Below are 19,070 nucleotides of genomic sequence, written 5' to 3' on the forward strand. Positions count from 1 at the left end.
CAGGGGTTCCCAAACTTTTTACACAAGGGGCCAGTTCACTGTCCCTCAGACCGTTGGAGGGCCGGACTATAAAAAAAAAACTATGAACAAATCCCTATGCACACTGCACATACCTTATTTTAAAGTAAAAAACAAAACGGGAACAAATACAATATTTAAAATAAAGAACAAGTAAATTTAAATCAACAAACTGACCAGTGTTTCAATGGGAACTATGCTCCTCTCACTGACCACCAATGAAAGAGGTGCCCCTTCCGGAAGTGTGGCGGGGGCCGGATAAATGGCCTCAGGGGGCCGCACGTGGCCCACAGGCCGTAGTTTGGGGACCCCTGGGTGAAGCCGACTCAAGGATACTCTGTGTGATGACCTGGGCATGGGGAGGCGTCTGAGGCCTTAGATCATGGCTCTGCTACTTTGCCTCCCTGAGCTCCATTCCTCTCCTCTATGAAATAGGGATGAGAACATCGCCCTCCCCACGCTGCTGCTCATTACAGTGTCGCCAAGTGGGATATGGGGCGCGGAGGGGGGACAGCAAGTGGCAGCAGGAGGCCAGGTGAGACGTAGGAAAGAGCTGATAATAATATCAGTCATGTTTCCATCTAAAGTGGCAGGGAGACCAGAGTGGGCCGGAAAGGACTGGAAGGAAAAAAAAGCCCCAAATTGAATCTAAAAAAGAAAAATAGAAAGTAACAAGTGTTGGCGAGGAGGTGGAGAAATCAGGGCCCTTCTATATATTGCTGGTGGGACGCTAAAATGTTCTGCTGGTGTGGAAAACGCTGGCAGTTCCTGAAAAAGTCAAAGCACAGACTTGCCAGGGGTGACGCTGTAATTCTTACGAAGGTATAGTTGGTCTTCCTCCCCACTCCTGACACTGAGATCCCCAAATCCTTGGGATTTCCTAGACGTGGAGGGATGAAGGTGTCTTTTGTTATGTTAATGAGGTGACTTTGGAACGTCCCTGGGTATCCCTTGGTTGCCAGGGGAACCAAGAGATTGGAGGGTTAGAACTTTCAGTCCCACCCCCTGACCTCCCCAGAGACCAGGGCTTTTTAAAAGAAAGGAACACTGAGCCTGACCAGGCAGCGGCGCAGTGGATAGAGCGCGTCAGACTGGGATGCAGAGGATCCAGGTTCAAAACCCCAAGGTTACCGGCTTGAGCACGGGCTCACTGACTTGAGAGTAGTATCATGGACATGACCCATGATTGTTGGCTTGAGCCCAAAGGTCACTGGCTTGAAGCCCAAGGTCGTTGACTTGAGCAAGGGGTCACTTGCTCTGCTGTAGTGCCCCCCCATCAAGGCACGTATGAGAAAGCAATCAATGAACAACTAAGGTGCCGCAACGAAGAATTGATGCTTCTCATCTCTCTCCCTTCCTGTCTGTCTGTCCCTATCTGTCCCTCTCTCTGACTCTCTGTCACCAAAAAAAAAAAGGAACACTGAGGCATAGTATTACTTGAAGGGAAGAGAACCTGGTGTAAGATCAACCACTCCACCGTGGCCCTCCAAATGGGGTTGCAGAACCAGCAGCATCAGCACCCCAGGAGCTGGTTAAAAATGCAGATGCTCAGGCCCCACCCCGACCTCTTGAGTCGGAGACTCGGGGTGCAGCCAGGGAGCTGTGTTGTAACAAGCCTCCGGGTGGTTCTGATCAAGTGTGAGACCCAATGCACTAGGCTACAGTCAGTGACAAGCGGGGTCAGGGAGGGGAGCGGGCAGTGTGGCTGGAGGGGCCTGGGCAGTGAGGGCAGAGGAACTCAGGGGGCGAGGGACCTGTGTCCCTAGTGCAGGGATGCCTTCCTGTCTGGGGCAGGGTCCCTCTTAGCTCTGATATAGTCACAGCTGTTCTTCGCCCCATCCTACCCCTCTCCTGTATAAGAGCCTCACCCCCACCCCCCAGGAGGGCCGGCTGCCCCTTACCCTTCCCGGTCGATGTGTGGCAAGGGCTGCTTGGGCGTGTGTCGGAGCTTCCGGTGGAACCGGGTGAAGTCCAGCTTTTCGGGCTGCAGGTCCCAGGTGGCACCACTAGAGGGCGAAGGAGGGCAAGAAATGAGAGGCAAGAGGGAGAGAAGCCCAGTTCCTGATGGGGCCCAGACACCCCAGGCGGGACCAGGCAGGCAGGAAGCGGAGGGAACACACCGGCCAAGAGCAGGGGCGGGCTGGGCCGCCTTACTCAGAATGGAACATGAGGTGTCAGCTCTGGGCCTTCCTACAAACCCTGCACTCCTTCTCAACCCTGCTGTGGGGTAAGTGTACGCTCGATGCCCACACCACAGCGGCCTCCGAACAACACTTGAGAGTTCGTTTTCACACCTACATCTGAGGAAGCCTGGAGGGAGAAAGGGGGGGAGGTCCTGCCACTAGAGCCTCTGACCAGGCAGCTCTGAGGTCCAGGAGGGAGACAAGCCAGCGGAGAAGCAGGAGGCCAGGTCCTGCATGGTCCAGTTCCCAGAGGCCCTGAACCTGGGCCAGGGTGTCTGGAATATACTCGGGGTGGCCAGCTCCAGAGCCGGGCAGAACGGAGCTAAAGGGCCTGAGGCCATCGCCACGGCAGGAGCCCACCAGCAGCCCCGTCAGGGGCACTCTCCCCTCCTCCCAAGGAACCCCGGCCAGTACTTGTTCCTGCTGCCTTCGAGAGTCTGGGCCCAGTGATGACCTCAGTGGGAGGGTGGGCCTGCAGTCACAGCCCTCTGCCCCAGACTTAACCCAGGCTGCCTGAGCCCGGAGCCGTCACCTTGCTCCTCCTCCCTGCTTCCCCTCTCTCTCCCACAGGTGGACTCACCCCCTCTTCTCTCTGCCTCCTCTTCCCTTTCTTTTTCCCCTGGATACTCTCCCCTCTTTTTCCTTCCTGCTCTCTTCTCTCTGACCTCCGCTCTGCAGGTTCCTTCTTTAAGCTACTGCACGCCCCTCTGCTTTCTCTCCACTTCTTGATCAACAAACCCTCGGCATTGACTCAGCCCCCAGAGACCCTGCTGGGCTCCAGGACAAGTAAGCTGGGGTCCCAGCCTGAGCGCGCCCCACACCGCACAAGCAGAGCTTACCTGAAGGAATCAAAGGTGTTGGCTGCCCAGATGTCTGTGCCCAGCATGTCCAGAGAGTTATCTTTGCTGCCGTTCTAGAAAAGATGGAGGAGGAAAGGGCTAACATTATTTGCTTGGCCAGGACACTGAGAACAAGTGGGTGGAAGGCCTCTCCAAGGCCCAACCCCAGAGAGGGCTACAGAGGCCCACCCTGTGCCCCCTGATGGTCATCCTGGGCAGCTAGGCCTTTCAGGAGGACCCTGGCCTCCCCTCAGGCATGGGCCCTTGTTTGATGGTGTTTGACAGAGCTGTGCCACCAAGGACAAAAACAACTCGGGTATCCGCCGCCCCAGCCCATGGCTCTGTCCTCAAAGTCTCCACACGGACGAGCTGCCACCGCTCGAGCCGGCCGGCGGGCACGGCTTCTCCCCAGGTCCAGGCACAGTGGAGGGTCCACACGGACGAGCTGCCACCATAGGAGCCGGCCGGCGGGCACGGCTTCTCCCCAGGTCCAGGCACAGTGGAGGGTCCACACGGACGAGCTGCCACCATAGGAGCCGGCCGGCGGGCACGGCTTCTCCCCAGGTCCAGGCACAGTGGAGGGTCCACACGGACGAGCTGCCACCATAGGAGCCGGCCGGCGGGCACGGCTTCTCCCCAGGTCCAGGCACAGTGGAGGGTCCATGTTGTGGGGTCGACTTCCCCACTCCTTGAAACCAGGCAGCACCTAGAAGCTCGCATCGACCAAGGATATGCCAGCGACTGAATTCTCCCAAGTCCGCAGGCTCCAGTCCTCACCCTCGGATATGTCCTACGTGATCCAGCCCACGGGTGGAACGTGCTTTACTGGACCCAGCTGCTGGGACCTGGCTGCTCTGCCCTCCCTGCCTTCGCTCCTGTTGCCACCCACCCGCGTTCATCCTACAGTCTGCTGTCCACCATCACCCTTGAAAAGCAACTCCTCTACCTGTAGGAAAGCTGAATGTGTACATGCCTTGTGACCAGGACTGCACTCCCGGGTGTAAGCACGAGCCACGTGTGCACAGTGCCCACCACCAGTACGCAGCACAGAGCACGGAGCAGCCCCAAACCGGAACCACCCAAAGGCCCACCAACAGCTGGCCACACAGACAAACCACGGCACGTTCACAAACGGGACTGGTACACAGCAGTGAGAACAAACAACCACGTGCAATGACTTAAGTAAATCCCACTAACGTAGAACGAAACAAAAGAATCCATGGTTCATCCATCACCCCAAGTAAATTTTAAGCTCCTCAACTATTACCTTCTCCTCTGGTGCCCCCCTGTGGCCCCCCCGGCACAACGCAGGGCCACCTTGGACATCTGCCGGCCGGTCAGACTGCCCTGTGAGTGGAGCAGCTGCCGGCCTGCTGCCTCTGGGTCTGAACGACTGATTCACAGGCTGGGATGTCAAGAGCGAGTTACCGTCCTAGGACTCGCGGCCCCAGGACTGGAGGAGGAACATGGGTGGAGGGAGAATGAGTGTGGAAAAAGGGGCGAGAGGGTCAGAGTGGAACCCAGGAGTGCAAGGCGTCTCACAGGCACGAGCACTGTTCACCTTGAAGGCAGCTCAAGGGCACATACGCCTCCCCCACAGAGAGCTGGTGGGGACGCCAGGGTTGGGAAGAGGGGACCTTACCCTCAGGCTGCGGGAGGCCCGTGGGGCATCTCCCACTTGGGGCCCCAGCCTCTTTCAGAGCAGCACCTGGGAAGGGGCCTACCAGCCTCAGGGCCCTGGCTGATGGGTGGGAAGGAGCGACAGAGGAGCCACTGTGGAGGTGACGCCCAGCACTGGCACACAGGTGCTGAACCCTCCAGAGGAAGGCCCCTCTCCACACAGGCCGATCACTGATGATGCTGCTTCCCCCTCCATCCTGGGCTGAGACAGCAAAGCTCGGGGTGGGAGTCTGGGGACCAGCTGGCGGGTGGCACCGCTGGAAGGCCAACCCGGCACACCTGTTTTATATGGCTCTCTCTGCACATCTTTCTCACTGATCGCCACAGCTCTCACCCATTCTACGACAACTCAGAGAAGCAATTTTTGAATTGCCTGGAGATGACCTGAATCCTATCTTAAAGGCCGGCAGACTCAGAGATCTCACTGCCTTTCCCAGCAAACACCCGGCTCCCCAAACCGCGACCCTGACCATGGCCTCAGCCTCCCGGTTCTGTGACTCACAGGCACCCTCCGCAACCCCGGTCAGAGCCTCCGCACACATGCTCTCCGTTTCCACAGGGTCGGTCTTGTCACTCCTCACACGACCTACCTCCTGTCTCCACTGCCACCCTGTTGACAATGTGACTGGTCTTAGAGTTGAGCAACAGAAGTGCCAGCACATGAGTCCTTGACAGTCCAAGGAGCCAGAACCCCATCTCCGCTCAGCCCGGGGAACCCTGGGGGCACCACCCCCAGGAAAGAATAATGTGGATAGCACCCACGGACGAGGCGACAGCCCTGGGCAAGAATAGGACCCTCACTGAAGGACACACCCAGGACGGTGCGCAGGACCGCCTCCTGCTGACTAGGACAGGAAGGGAACCCCTAGGAAGGGGACTTGACAGGCGAGAGGACAAGTCTCGGGAGAAGTCCCCAGTGAAGCTCTTGGTCACGGGCGATGACCTGTTTGTTGTGGCTCTATTTGGCACACTAGCCACAGCACGAAACGAGAGCCTGAACAGTCCCTCAGAGCCTGGGACAGTGGGATGGGACAGGTATGTAACCACTGCATGCAACCTTTTCTCCACGGGCTGGAGAAATCGCCTGGTGCTGGAAACAAAACTGATCAACTTTGAGCCTCCTCCACCCAGAGAGGGAAGAACCTTGCCAACAACCTTCCTGTGTTGTCCCCTGTCCATGTGAGGTGGTGGCCCAGGCAGTGCCCAGAGCGGCCAGGCCTCCCTCCGCAGAGTGACTGACTGCCGTAACTACGCAGGACAGCTGGAACATGATGGCTTCACACGCCCGTCTCTGTGCCCGCCAGCCCCGGGCTGACAGCACCAAGCAGGCCGCAGGCCCCCTGCCCTGTTGCTTCAGATCCAGTGAAAGCCCTGAAGCTGTAGACGTGCCTGGAGAGTCCCTTCTCTCGAGTTCTGGACACCAGCCTTAAAGTCTGCAGCGCCCAACACGCACGCGCACAGACACACCCCACCATTCCTCCATAAACCCTCTTAGTGTCCAGAAAAAACTCAGAAAAGCCAGAGGGCAGGACCCTGCAGACTGACCCATGCACAGGCAGCCTGCAGCCTGATCTCTTCCTCCAGTCACCCCGACGCACACTAGGACCCACGCAGAGCTGAGGACAAGCTAAGGACAGAGGAGAAGGTGACCGGGGCTTGGCTTGTTGCTAGGCACCTCCTGCCTCCTCAAGCCTTCTGTTCCCGGCTGCAGAGGCCTCAGCTTCTTCCTGGCACAGGTGATGCTGTGTTAGCACGCAGCTCGCCCGCCGCCCGTCTGTGAAGGGGCTCTAGGCCACACACACAGCTGCCAGAAGGTATGGGGTTCTATTCCTTTTGGGGCCACTGTGGTCTTCCTGGACTCAGAGGAAACACATGTGGTCTCCACCCCCTCCCCTCCCCTCAGACAGGCTTTCTCTCTGTTCCGATCCAGCTGAAGACCGTTCGTCCCTTCAGTTTTGTAGTTCCTTCGGCACTTGTGCCCCCGGACCTACAGCATGTGCGGCAGGTGTCCTCTGTGATTGCTTCCCTTCCTGACTGTCCCACTGCAGAGCTCCCCAACCGCATTCTAGCAACACCGACCCGCTGGCCCTCACAGGCCAATGTGCATCGGAGTCACCGGGGAGCGGAGGGTCGCTGGTTTAAATCGAATGCAGCTAGAGAGGCCCACGGAGCACACTTGGAAACACCGCTGTTTGAGACACACTGAGATCATGAGATAAATTACATTTTGCAGAACCTGTCAGTGCCTTTATTGGTCTTAGACAGATGCTGACTCTTCAGATGGGTGGCGATATACAATGCAGTATTTCCCTAACTCTTTTGGCCAGAAATCCAGCCCACCCTCCCTTTTTATGCCACGGGGCACTTTATAGAGCTAGGGTTCCATGGAAACCCTCCTTAGGAAACAGTCACCTAATGCTCTCTATGTCAGTGCTCTTCCTCCGTCAGTCTGCCATCTTGTCGAAGCTAGAAATCCTGGCTTCTCTTTTTATTCTTATTTCCCTGCCCACTCACCCCCAACCCCCACCCAGCCCAAGCCTTGGGACCCAACACCAGCCATCAGACTATATAGCAAGAACTCAGTGGCCAGGCACGGAGAGCTCTCCATAACCCCCCCCCCCCCCGGCTTCTTCAAGAACATTGTCCAGTCTGCAAGTTCCTGGTTGGCCCCGGGGACCACAGTTTGTCTCTCAGCCCCACTGCTCCCTGGTCCTGTGGTCACCCAGGCCCTGCCCCCATCCCCACCCCGGGCACTGCAATACCAAGGTTTTGAGAAGCTGTATCAAAAACAATCATCCTTTTCAGTGGATCACTTTTAGCACTTAAAAGTTGCTGAACCCTTCACAACAGCCCCTTTTATTGCCAGTTAGGGGGCCCCATGCCAGGCGGAAGCGTGCTGCTCTCTAAGGATCTCAAAGGGATAACGAGCACTGTAAATCACGTGGAAGGAGAAACGGGGACGGCCTGCCATGGGCAGGGAGACGGAGTCGCCTCTGAGAGGCCCCTCTGGGAGCACAGCTGCCCAGCCCAGGGGAGGACCGCCCAGACGATGAGCACGGCAGGCACAGAGCAGCCCTCACTGGAGGCCGGGCACCACCTGAGTATTTCACACTTGTTACAGCCCAGGAAGCCCATGTTCTTATCCCCATTTCGCTGAGGAGGAAACTGATTCCCAGAGCTGGTTCCCAGGGTGCGGGCGCATACAGTGAGGCCTAGAGTTCATGCTCCACTGCAATAAACACTGATTCAGATAAATTCTGACCCCCTGTAGACTTCCACAATGCAGTAACATGTCCATCCCCTACAAACATCTGGGTTACCCGAGTCTGTCTCTGCCCACGTTTGGGAAGGCAGTGCTGGTGGAGAAGGTGAATCTGATCTAGTGAAGTTAGAGGGAATACGGGCTGTGAGCTGTTGTATTAGGATGGGGGGCTTCATGCACGGATCAGTGAAACAAGTAGAGTCAATCCCTGCAGAGTAGAAGTACATGCTGAGTCAGGTGTAGTGTGTGTGTGTGGGAATAACCCTCTTCTATGCTGCTGTTTTTTCTTTATTAACACAACTAAGAGTGATTTTTGCTTGTGCACGTATGCACTGACAGTTCTAGGCTGCAAGGATTTAGAAACTGGGCAGAACTTGGAGGAACAGGTTGGAGCAGCAGAAGGACTCCCCCAACCCCCACCCCACACCCTGCCCCGGCACTGTGCACTGGCCACGGGCATATCCTAAGCCAAAGCAGATGCTTCCTATGGGATGGATCTGAAAGTCCTTCTCAGACCCAAACTAAACTAAACGTTAAGGGTGACTCAGCAAAGTGGAAGTCAGGAGCCAAGTGCAGAGGGAGGTGGTGGGGAAGGACAGGAAGGAGAAACAGTTCTGCCCCGGTGTGCGTGAGAGCGTGAGTTTTCAGCACCAAGGACAGCACCCCACACAGTGGTGGGAAAGACAATGATGGACCCCCAGTATTTTAAGCCCCCTGCAATAAAAGGGCCTGCGAGGCAGGAGAATGGCAGAACAGAGAGCAGCAGAGAGAACCTGCTGGGTGGCACTGGCACTGAGCTCAGGAGCAGGAAAACCTGTGTGTCCATCTGTCCCTTCCCTCTCTACCCACACTATCTTCCAATTAAGACCCCAAAAGACCAGGGAGAGGTGAGAAATAATGACTAAAGCCTCCAGCCAAGTATATTTCCCCGCATCAATGTCACTGCCAGGATGCTAACCTCGCTCGCTCGCTCGTCAGGAGACAGAACATTTCCACCAGCATCATGACCCCTCCTGCTGCTCTTTTATACCCAAGCCCATGCCTCTCTTGGCCTCCCTCCTTCCCTAGTCCTTGGCAACTGCTAACTTGGTCCACACTTCCATAATTTTGCCATTTCAAGACTGTTACACAAATGGAATCACAGAGTGTGTAACTTTGGGAGAACTGGCTTCTTTCCACTCAGCCTATCTCCCTAGAGATTCATCCAGGTGCTTGTGTCAACAGTTGACTATTTATTTATTTATTTATTATTTATCTATTATTTATTTATTTATTATTTTTAACAGTCAACACTCTTCTTTTTTTTTTTTTTTTTCATTTTTCTGAAGCTGGAAACAGGGAGAGACAGTCAGACAGACTCCCGCATGCGCCCGACCGGGATCCACCTGGCACGCCCACCAGGGGCGATGCTCTGCCCATCCTGGGCGTCGCCATGTTGCGACCAGAGCCACTCTAGCGCCTGAGGCAGAGGCCACAGAGCCATCCCCAGCGCCCGGGCCATCTTTGCTCCAATGGAGCCTTGGCTGCGGGAGGGGAAGAGAGAGACAGAGAGGAAAGCGCGGCGGAGGGGAGGAGAAGCAAATGGGTGCTTCTCCTGTGTGCCCTGGCCGGAAATCGAACCCGGGTCCTCCGCACGCTAGGCCGACGCTCTACCGCTGAGCCAACCGGCCAGGGCCAACACTCTTCTTTATTGCTGAGTGCCACAGCTTGTTTAACCAGTTACTGGTTGAAGGACACGTGGGTTGTTTCCTGTCTGGGCTATTATCACCAAAGCTGCTATAAACATTTGAGTATAGGTTTCAGCGTGAACGTAAGTTTTCATTTCTCAGGGATAAACAGCCAGGAATGCAATAGCTGGATCATATGGTACTTGCAGGTTGAGTATTTTAAGAAACCGCCCAAATGTTTTCCAGAATGGCTGTACCGCTTCACTTCTCCACCAGGAATGGGTGAGTGATCAGGTCTCTGCACCCTCACAACCACTTGATATTAATATATATTATATATTTAATTATAGATATTTTGCTAGGTGTGTAGTGATATTCCCTAATGGCTAATGGTGTCGAACATCTTTCTGTGTGCTATTTGCCATCTGTACATCCACTTTGGTGAAAAACGTGTCTTCGTGTGTTTTGTCCATTTTTAAATTGGATAGTTTTTATGTTGAGTGTTGTGGGTTCTTTATAGATACTCATCTAATTTCTCATCTCAGTGTTGACATCTATTGATCCTATTCTTTGCATTAGGTTTGAAATCTACCCAGTTCTTGGTTTGACAGAATGATTTCTTTTTATTGCCATCAGGGCACTTTCGTGATATGTTATGAGATTCTGAATCTTATTTAAATCTTCTGTTTTAATTGGCTTTTGCAATATTACTCTGGCAGGGAAAGGGGGTCACAGCTTCAATATTGCCAGTCCAGGGGTGGTACTGTTGTTACAGCCGGTGGAAGTGAAGTTCGTGGTCCCCAATGACGTTGCCATGAGGTGGCCGTTCTCTGTCAGGCCTCTTCTAACACATCCCAGCAGGGAGAGAAGGGTGCCGCACTGCCGCTCAGTGGAGTGGACGCCCCCCCCCCCCCACAGGGTGGGTAAGGGCCTTCAAACAAGCCAGCAGGGATAAAAGTTGCATCTTCCCCCTTGGCCATCTCTGACACCACCCCACTAGGGGAGATTGTGGCACCTTGTCACAGCTGGGCAAGGGTGAAAGTTCAGGCTCCCACTGGGTCTTTGTTGGCCTGGTGTGGGTGGGGCCACAGTGTTTTCTGGGCTGTCTGGCTGGAGCAGAGAAGTTATTGTCTAAAAGTTTTCTATGTTGCTAGGTGGCTCTTTTTCTGGACCTTTGCCAACTAGAGCAGGCTTTTATTGGGACCTTCTAAAATCCTGTATGCACTGGCATTTCCTGGGTACTGACTTTTCCAGCTGTAGACCTGGGATACGGAAGGCAAAAAAGAAACCTGGGGCTGTAACCACTGTGTCACTGCTCAGGTGCCAAGGTCCCTAGTGCTGTGCCTTCTCTCCACCTTTCAGAATCTGTTTACAGTGGTTTTATATAGAAAGTCCAGAGCTTCCGTGGTAACAGCACTAGAAATATAGGAAAGAACTTCTACTCCATCTTTCCAGAAGGAGTAGAAATCTAGGTCTGTATTTTTTAACATTCTGAGGGCGGGCCTTAAGTCTAGTTTACTCATTTTTAAGAGGGGAAACTGAGGCTACAGCAAGATGATGTATCTCACCTATAGCTGAATAGTAAGTCAGAGGTAAGGTCTCAGGTCTCCTTGTTCCCAGGCCAATCACATCACCATGGCAACATGCCTGTGTATTTGACCTCCCCAGCCTTATGTAAGCTTCACTGCAGACACCAGCCGCCTCCTTCTGGTATTCACACACTTTTCCACTCAAGAAAGTCTTTAAAAAAAAAAAGTCTGTATTTCCCTAGGCAGATGGGAAGGTCTCTGAGGGCAGTGACCAAGCCACATAGCCGGCTTGTTTACCACAGGCACTCAGTGAATGGCTGCTGACTGTTCTCCCTGTAACAGTTAACTCTGTATACAGCTTGGTGAGTTCTGTATCGGGTTCCTCCAGCTGAGCCAGAGCCTGACGGCACCTTGCATATGAGGATGGATGACTTCTTCCAGAAGAGAGAGGCTTGTGTGCTGAGAGCAGTGGAGGTGACACTGTCAGATCATCCCAGCAGGGCCGTGTTCAGTTCCGGGAGGCCCGCCAAGAGGAGTTATAGTCCTTACTTACAGAGCTCCCAGGAGGAAAACCCAGGATGGGATGGGACCTAAGGACCACCGTGCCAAGTCCCGACTTCTGAGCACTGCCTGCCTTCAGCAACGGCCTGCTCATTGGATCGATGAATAAAAGAGCAAATAAATACACAAGGGAATGAGCGAAACCACGACAGAGGGGAATGGCTGCGGGAATAAGGATACTGTGTTCGGACTAACAGGCAGACGGGGCCACCGGACTGTGGGGGAGAGACTGAACAGCCAGGGGCAAAAGGAGCAGAAGCAGAACCATCAACTGGAGTTATGAGAAGGTGGTTTGGGGCTAAATCAGGACAGACAGCTTTATCAATGCATCTGCTTCACAATGAAATGCCTTTTGAAGCAGTGAGCTCCCCATTCCTGGAAATGTCCAGCCACTGAGGGGGTTTCTGCAGTGCAGGGTAGGGGGCTGGACCAGGTGGCCTCTGAGCTGCTTGTCATCCTGGGAGTCCAGGGGGCCTTTAGTGTTCACTGGAGACATGCTTAGCTCTGGATTCGATGTGGGGAGGAAGAGGTTAGCCCAGCCTCTGGGAAGCTTCTCCTAGAGGTGGGGCATGTGACATTCATTCTAGCCAGTCACCAAATATAATAGTTCTGGTTTCCCCCAATTCCAGGCACGGAGTAAAATTATGCCTCTTTGTGTGCTTAGTTGGGTGGAACTGTGTGACCAGTTCTAAGTAACATGTTCAGAGTGGAAGGGACACATGTTACATCTACGCTGGAGCACGGAATTGCCAAAGCGAGACCCTCCAGTGTTTTTTCCCCTCTGTCTAATGACTGGTTAAAACGACAACTGTCCCATCAAACTGGGTCCTGAAAGGGTTGTTGAAAGTTACTGAGATTCAGGGGTGTTTGTTATTGCAGCATTACCTAGGCTATCCTAACTGATACAAGGAGACAAACTTTATATATGGCACACCAGAGAAAATACAAGATACACAAGGTGCACAACAGTGGTGGGGTTGGCCAACAGTTCCAGCATCTCAGCGGGCACACGAACGCCTTCACATTCATCATCTTCATCCCCCAACACTCTAGTGACACCCAATGCTACCATCTACTTGAGCTGTGCTCTCTCCTGTCACGCTAACATCCCAACTTCAAGCCTTTGCTAACACCATTTCTTCTCTCTTCATCAGCTTCTTGTCTCTTCCCTTCCATCTGGTCAAACATCCTCCCCATTCCCGAAGGCACAGATCATGTTTCATGCTCTGCAAGACATCTCCCTACCCATAGAGACCAACAGGACCACTCTTTGAAATGGCTGCAATATCTGTGGTCAGGATGTCTCTTTAGGGGACTTGACAAGCCGATAGCTTATTTCATGCTATCTAGCCTCTACTCTGCAAACGGTTAGGGAGCCATAAGACTCTAGCTTATATTTATCTGCCAACCTCACAGCAGGTGCTCAATACATACTGACTAAATAGAGAGTAGTGACATGAACGTATACACCAGTGGTAGTTAACCGGTCCCTACTGCCCACTAGTGGGCGTTCCAGCTTTCATCGTGGGCGGTAGCAGAGCAACCAAAGTATAAATAAAAAGATAGATTTAACTATAGTAAGTTGTTTTATAAAGATTTATTCTGCCAAACTTAGTGAAAATCCAACATAAAGTACTTGGTAAGTAATTATTATTATATGCTTTAACTTGCTGTAACTCTGCTTTATAAATTTTATAAAGTTACTTCCCTACTTTATAAACCACCATTACTGTGGAACCAGGGGGCGGTTAGAAAATTTTACTACTAACAGAGATACAGAAGTGGGCGGTAGGTATAAAAAGGTTGACTACCTCTGATATACACGATACTTAAATATCCATTGATGCTGATTAAGAACTCTAGGCACTCTTACTAAGAAATCATTTGTACTAGCGAGTTTTTTAATTGGCACTGAACCAGCAGTCTACTGACTGGAGGGCAGCAAGATGGCTGGTAGAAAACCCCTCATCCCTTTCCTGTGGGCCAGAGGTAAGCAGTGTGCTTGAGGTTTACCTCTGCCGACCACCTGCCATCTCCTGGGTTAGTGTCTATGTTGGCACCTAGGATATACCTAGCCTGCAGGTTGGCATAGGAATCAGAGTGCGGTGGGGGGAACAGTAGAGGAATCTGGAAAGTCCAGACCTCTTGATGCTTTTAGCAGCTATTTGGATCCAGCTAGTTATTTCATGGAGACCCAGAATGCGAACAGGGAAGAAATTCCAGAGAGGCTCAGGAGTCTGTCGTCCAATGCCTCATTCTGCAGAAGAGCACTGGAAGGTGTGCCACGCCTTGATCCACATCTGGTCCTCCCGACCTCGGGACAAGGCTCTTTCACACTCTCCTAATATATCCCTTTGCTACCGGGCATCATGATGGAACAGGTGATGACCTCATGTTCCTGGGAGTGTGGGATTACGGGCCAGGACTCGAGACATTATTTCTGACACACCTCCACCTTTCCCAGGGCTTTGCACAGATCCGCCCGATAAGGAGGTGTGCTCATTAGGTTCTCAGCAAGGTTTCATCACCTTGCTCAATAGCCAGCACTGTCAGCCAAGCCCTTCAGTTAGTAAGTCCGTCTCAAGGTCTAACCACAGGCCCTGCTGCTGTTGTGAACATTAATTTCCCTTCCTTGGCTCTTCCACAAGCAGTTGGAGAAGAGCTGCTTGTTCTATACAACCTTCCTCTGCCTTCGGCTTTCTCCCCTGAATGTTAAACCCCAGCCAGGACCTTGAATGTTTTCTAACTGCTCTGGGCTGTACTCTCTCATTTCGGGTACTTTCCTCTAAATCATCTCCATGCATTTCCTCCCATAGAATGAAAAGGTGAAAACTGTATTTCAACCTCCCAAATAATGACAAGGACAAGCACTGTTGGAAGGAGGTTGCCAGGATGCCCAGGGGCCCTTAATACAGCTGAGTCCCAGTTGCTGGCAGTTGCCCAGGCCTCCTTGGGACTATGTGGGGCCCATTTTTTGTTCTGGACTCTCTGAGCTCCTTCCTCCCACTCTGGGAGGACTCAGCCTGCTCTAGGTTGCTCCCACTTTGGGTCTCAAAAAGGCTTCAGGGGAGGCAAGGATTTTTGTTTTGTTTTCTTTTTTCACTTTGTTTTGTTTTTATATTAGTGGAAATAAAATAAATAAGCCCAGTACATGACTAAGCTCCTCCATGGTCTGGGGCCCAGGACACAGAGCTTTCTGGCAGAATGCAGCACCTCAGCATGCTCTGGCCACCCACCTCTCCTGGGCACAGGTGGCCAAGGTAGGGCAGTCGGGGAGCACCAGAGCAGCCAGCTGCCCCAGGCTCAATGTAGCTTCAGTTTACCCCGGAAATTAATTCTCCCCCACGGTGAATGTGGGGCAGTATAGCGGCCCTATCATCCCAATGACCCCAGGAAGCTCAGCCAAGTTGATGTGGCCAGAGGCACAGGGCCACTAGGCACTGGCTGCAGGGACTGGATCTAGGCCAGCTCAGGCATCCTTATGTGCACCTACTGTGTGCAAGGCCCTAGGCCAGGGCCATCAGGGAAGCAGAGCCAGCCCCAGCTCCCATCTTTGGGTTGACCAGCTGACTGAGGGCATTGGAAGATGTACATGGAATAGCTTGGCCACACCATGAATTAGGGCGAGGGTCTGCCTGGATTGGGAGGGTGCCAGGACCAGGCCAGTTGGTGTGCTCATGGGGCTGGTGTGTGTCCCTAAGAGCTGATCCAGTGCTCCTTCATCAGGTGAACCAGGTCACTGGGCGCTTTGCAGAATGGATGGGCCAGCAGCATCCGTCGGAGCTGTGCCCAACAAAGGCATCCTCCGATGGGCAGCTCCCATGTTCTGTCTCTGCCCGGGAGACACTCCAGGACAGTGTGGGGCTTTCCTTGTGACGCAGTCACCTAAGAAGTCCTGGCCAGCTTGGATTCCTCTGTCAGAGGCCCAGGGTGGCGCTCCACTAGAACCTGAGCCATCGTGGACCACAGGGACAAAGGCAGTACCCGAGGTAGCGGAGAATGAGAAGGAAGGAACTTGTCCTGACACTGGAGAACTGCCATGCCAACCTCGAGCACCCACTATCCCAGGTTGTTTTGAGAAAGAAACTCCTACCTGCTTTACATCACTCTGTTGTTTGTACCATAAGTAATCATGTCCCCGATGTCTAAATATCAGGCCTTTCATCACTGAACCAAAGTTCTTCTGACCTCAGGAGACCTCATTTCAGTCCAGCTCCTGCCTCTCTGTGCAGAATGCTGAGGTGCACCCAGGTTCCACCATGGCCTCCCTCCTAGGAGTCCAGTTCAGTCCCCCTCACTCTGCTCGGGCCTGCCCGGGCTTCCTCACTCTGGGGCGCCTGAGGTCAGGGCCACCCTTGGGAAACCTGCAGTGCCTGCAATGCACGGCGCATCCTTTTACACATCATTTTGTCCTTCTAACTAAGTAGTAGGGCCTCTGAAGCAGGGCCATGCTTCAGACCTACCCAAGCTTATTAGCACCAGGCCTCTGCAGCACTCCCTGGCTGAGGAATCCATAGAAAATGCCTCTTGCAAACACCCTCAACTCCGGCCTGCTGAGCTGTGCTCGGCTCTGGGCAGCTGCACACAGCACGGGGGGAGTGGCCACACCAAGACAGGCCAGCAGCCTCCCCTCCGACCCCAGTCAGCTCCCCGAAGTCAGGAGCAAGTTACTGCAGGAGCTCATTTAGGCTCCCCTCATCTCTGGGCAGATGCAGTGTGAGGCTGGGCTGGGCGGGGGGGATAAATGGATTTTTCAGCCTAGGGGCTGCCAGAGACAGGTCTGGACGACCCGCTGCTGCCTCCCCTCCTGGCCACACACCCACACAGAGAACCCCTGGTCCCAGGACAGCCGGCTGGCCGAGAGAAATGGACAGGTCCCTGACACCTCACCCCCACAGTCTGCCCTTCCAGATCCTCTGCAAACTTAGACCAGAATCTGTGAGATGCTCCATTAGCACCAGAACCCTAGGAGTCCCGGTGTCTGGGGGTCCACCATCAACCTTGATGTGTGATCCTCCAGTTCATTCATTTTACTGCCAAATGATATTCCACTGAGACTATCACACACCATTTATTCATTCTTCTCTCAATGGACATTGGCTGTTTGCAGATGTTTGTTATTATAAATAAAGCTACTACTAAAAAGATTCTTATGAATCTATGTGTTCTTGGGAAGGGGTGCTTCATCATGGGCTGGGTAGTCAGGGAAAACTTTCCAGAAGGCAGACCGTACTCTCCCCTCTTCCATGTGCTGCTCCCTCCACATCCCCACTTCTCAGGAGAGCCATGTTTCTGTGGCCTTTAATCCCACTGTCTCCCACAGGCAGGGGGAGGGATCAGGAAGCAGAGCTGGTTAACCACAGGAGGGTCACCAAGGATGAGCACCATGGGCCAGTGCAGAAACCCAGACATACAAGACACACACAGCCCCCAGCAGAACACAGAGCTGCTTCCCTACCTGCTGCGGTGGGGCTCGCCCTCGGGGGAAGGAACAGCTGTCCAGCTGCTCTCTGCAGTCTGCTGTCCACTGTAGGGGACAAAGGAGAGGTCAGTGATGGCAGGGCACACAGGCTCACCCTCACTCAGCCCTGGACCCCCAGACATGGCCTTGTCTCGCAGCAGAAGCAAACAGAATCCTGCTTCACTGTTTCAATAGCAAATTCTTCCCCGGACCGCAGGGTACAGCTGGCATCTTCAAATTCCATGTGGAGGTCACCCTCTGGTGCACAGCTGGGGAAGGCAACTCATTCACTTCACCTATGCCCACTGAAGTGATAAAGACCCAGTTCCACTCCAAAGCCAACCTGACGCGACACAAGGTCACTGTGAGTTTTGAACAGGCACCATGTTTGACCCCTGACCAGGCTTCAGCTAGCGCTAGCCCTCTACGATGTCAAGGCCAGAGCTGTCGGTGAGGCATGTGTATGGGTCTTCCTGTACGCCCTGCTCCAAAAGACAATGGGCCTGTGTGGACTGACATGGCAGCCTGGCTTTGGGAAAGAGCCCCAGACTGGCCCCCAGCACCGAGACACGCCACTCACCCCTGGAGAGCTTAGAAGCCTGATGTGCCCCAAGGTGTGGCCTGATAACCACCTGCACGACTCTCCACCCACTGACTCAGACCGAGCGCAGGACCTGTCAGCATGGGACAAGCTCCCAAGTGACGCCCAGCAGTTTCAGAGCTGCTGAAATGCTGATCTCCAAGGCTTCATCTCGTCATCTGTGAAATGGGGACAGCTAGGCTGGTGACTGACTGTGCAAGGTTGAGATGAGGACTTTCGTGAATCACAGGGGAGATAGGAAGTTGTAGTAACAGTAGTGCCCTTCCTGTGTATGGTGCTACCTACCTATATGGTGGTGTTTTTATAATTGTGCTAAATGTTAGCTAGCCTCATAAGCCTAGGTTGCTGAGCATTGACCTTGATCTATGTGTGACACAGCGAAAGCAGAAAAGCCCATCTCTCTCTGTCTGACACACTTGGTCAAAACTGGGAGTGAGTGTGTATGGATCAAGGCCTGGTTTTGTAAAACCTTGGCTAAACACACCCTCCTGACTGTGGGTCAAGGGCATGACCTTTGTATAGGGAAGATATTTAATTATAGTGCTGATGTCACAGGTCGGCACAAGTGTTGTCAAGACCAGTGCTGTCCAACTAACAGAATGGGAGCCACAGGTAGGAGCCATAGATGTCATTTTAAATGATCTAGTTGCCACATTTAAAAGAGGTCAGATTGAATTTAATAATATATTTTATTTATTTATATTTAAAATACACAATTAACATAAAAATTATTAATGAGATACTTTACATCCTTCTTTCCATACTAAGTTTTTGAAATCCATTTAGAGCACATGTTAATTTGGCCGAGTCCCATGGGGCTGGTGGCTACCACTCTGGACGGCACAGAGGAAAACAACAAAGGTGGAATACCGGTCCCAGGGGCGTGCTGGCCCTCACCTCCACTTCTTGCCCATCCCTGCTCCGCATGGCAGAAGCTGGTCCCTGCCAACTGTGAGTCCTAGGCTTCCGTGTCACTGGGTTCGGCCAATAGGAGATAGGATAAGGGAATCAGGGCGTTCCACCCCACCCCGCCTCCAGTGGCATTATCAGCAGGGACTAGGTCTCCTTCATGGTTCCAGCCCTCACCAGAGCCTCTGTGCATGACCCTGACCCCTGGCTCTGGTAACACCGTCCCCTGCCTTGTGCCTCAGGTCTATGGGTGGCAATGGCTCCCTGCCTCAGGTCTATGGGTGGCAATGGCTCCCTGCCTCAGGTCTATGGGTGGCAATGGCTCCCTGCCTCAGGTCTATGGGTGGCAATGGCTCCCTG

General features: G+C 53.3%; 1 protein-coding gene across 5 annotated transcripts in view; it reads right to left on the minus strand.

Moving 5' to 3' along the window:
* Window positions 1-19,070, minus strand: part of CTIF (cap binding complex dependent translation initiation factor) — a 272,016-nt gene that overhangs the window by 171,310 nt on the left and 81,636 nt on the right. For all 5 annotated transcript variants that reach the window (XM_066246447.1, XM_066246446.1, XM_066246445.1 and 2 more), the window contains 3 exons: window positions 17,198-17,266; window positions 3,041-3,114; window positions 1,920-2,024 (listed from right to left, as the gene is read on the minus strand). In XM_066246447.1, the coding sequence (XP_066102544.1) occupies window positions 1,920-2,024; window positions 3,041-3,114; window positions 17,198-17,266 (248 nt within the window). The remainder of the gene's footprint in view (window positions 1-1,919; window positions 2,025-3,040; window positions 3,115-17,197; window positions 17,267-19,070) is intronic.

The sequence above is a fragment of the Saccopteryx bilineata genome, chromosome 11 (genome assembly GCF_036850765.1).
Source record: "Saccopteryx bilineata isolate mSacBil1 chromosome 11, mSacBil1_pri_phased_curated, whole genome shotgun sequence".
NCBI classification, from domain to species: domain Eukaryota; kingdom Metazoa; phylum Chordata; class Mammalia; order Chiroptera; family Emballonuridae; genus Saccopteryx; species Saccopteryx bilineata.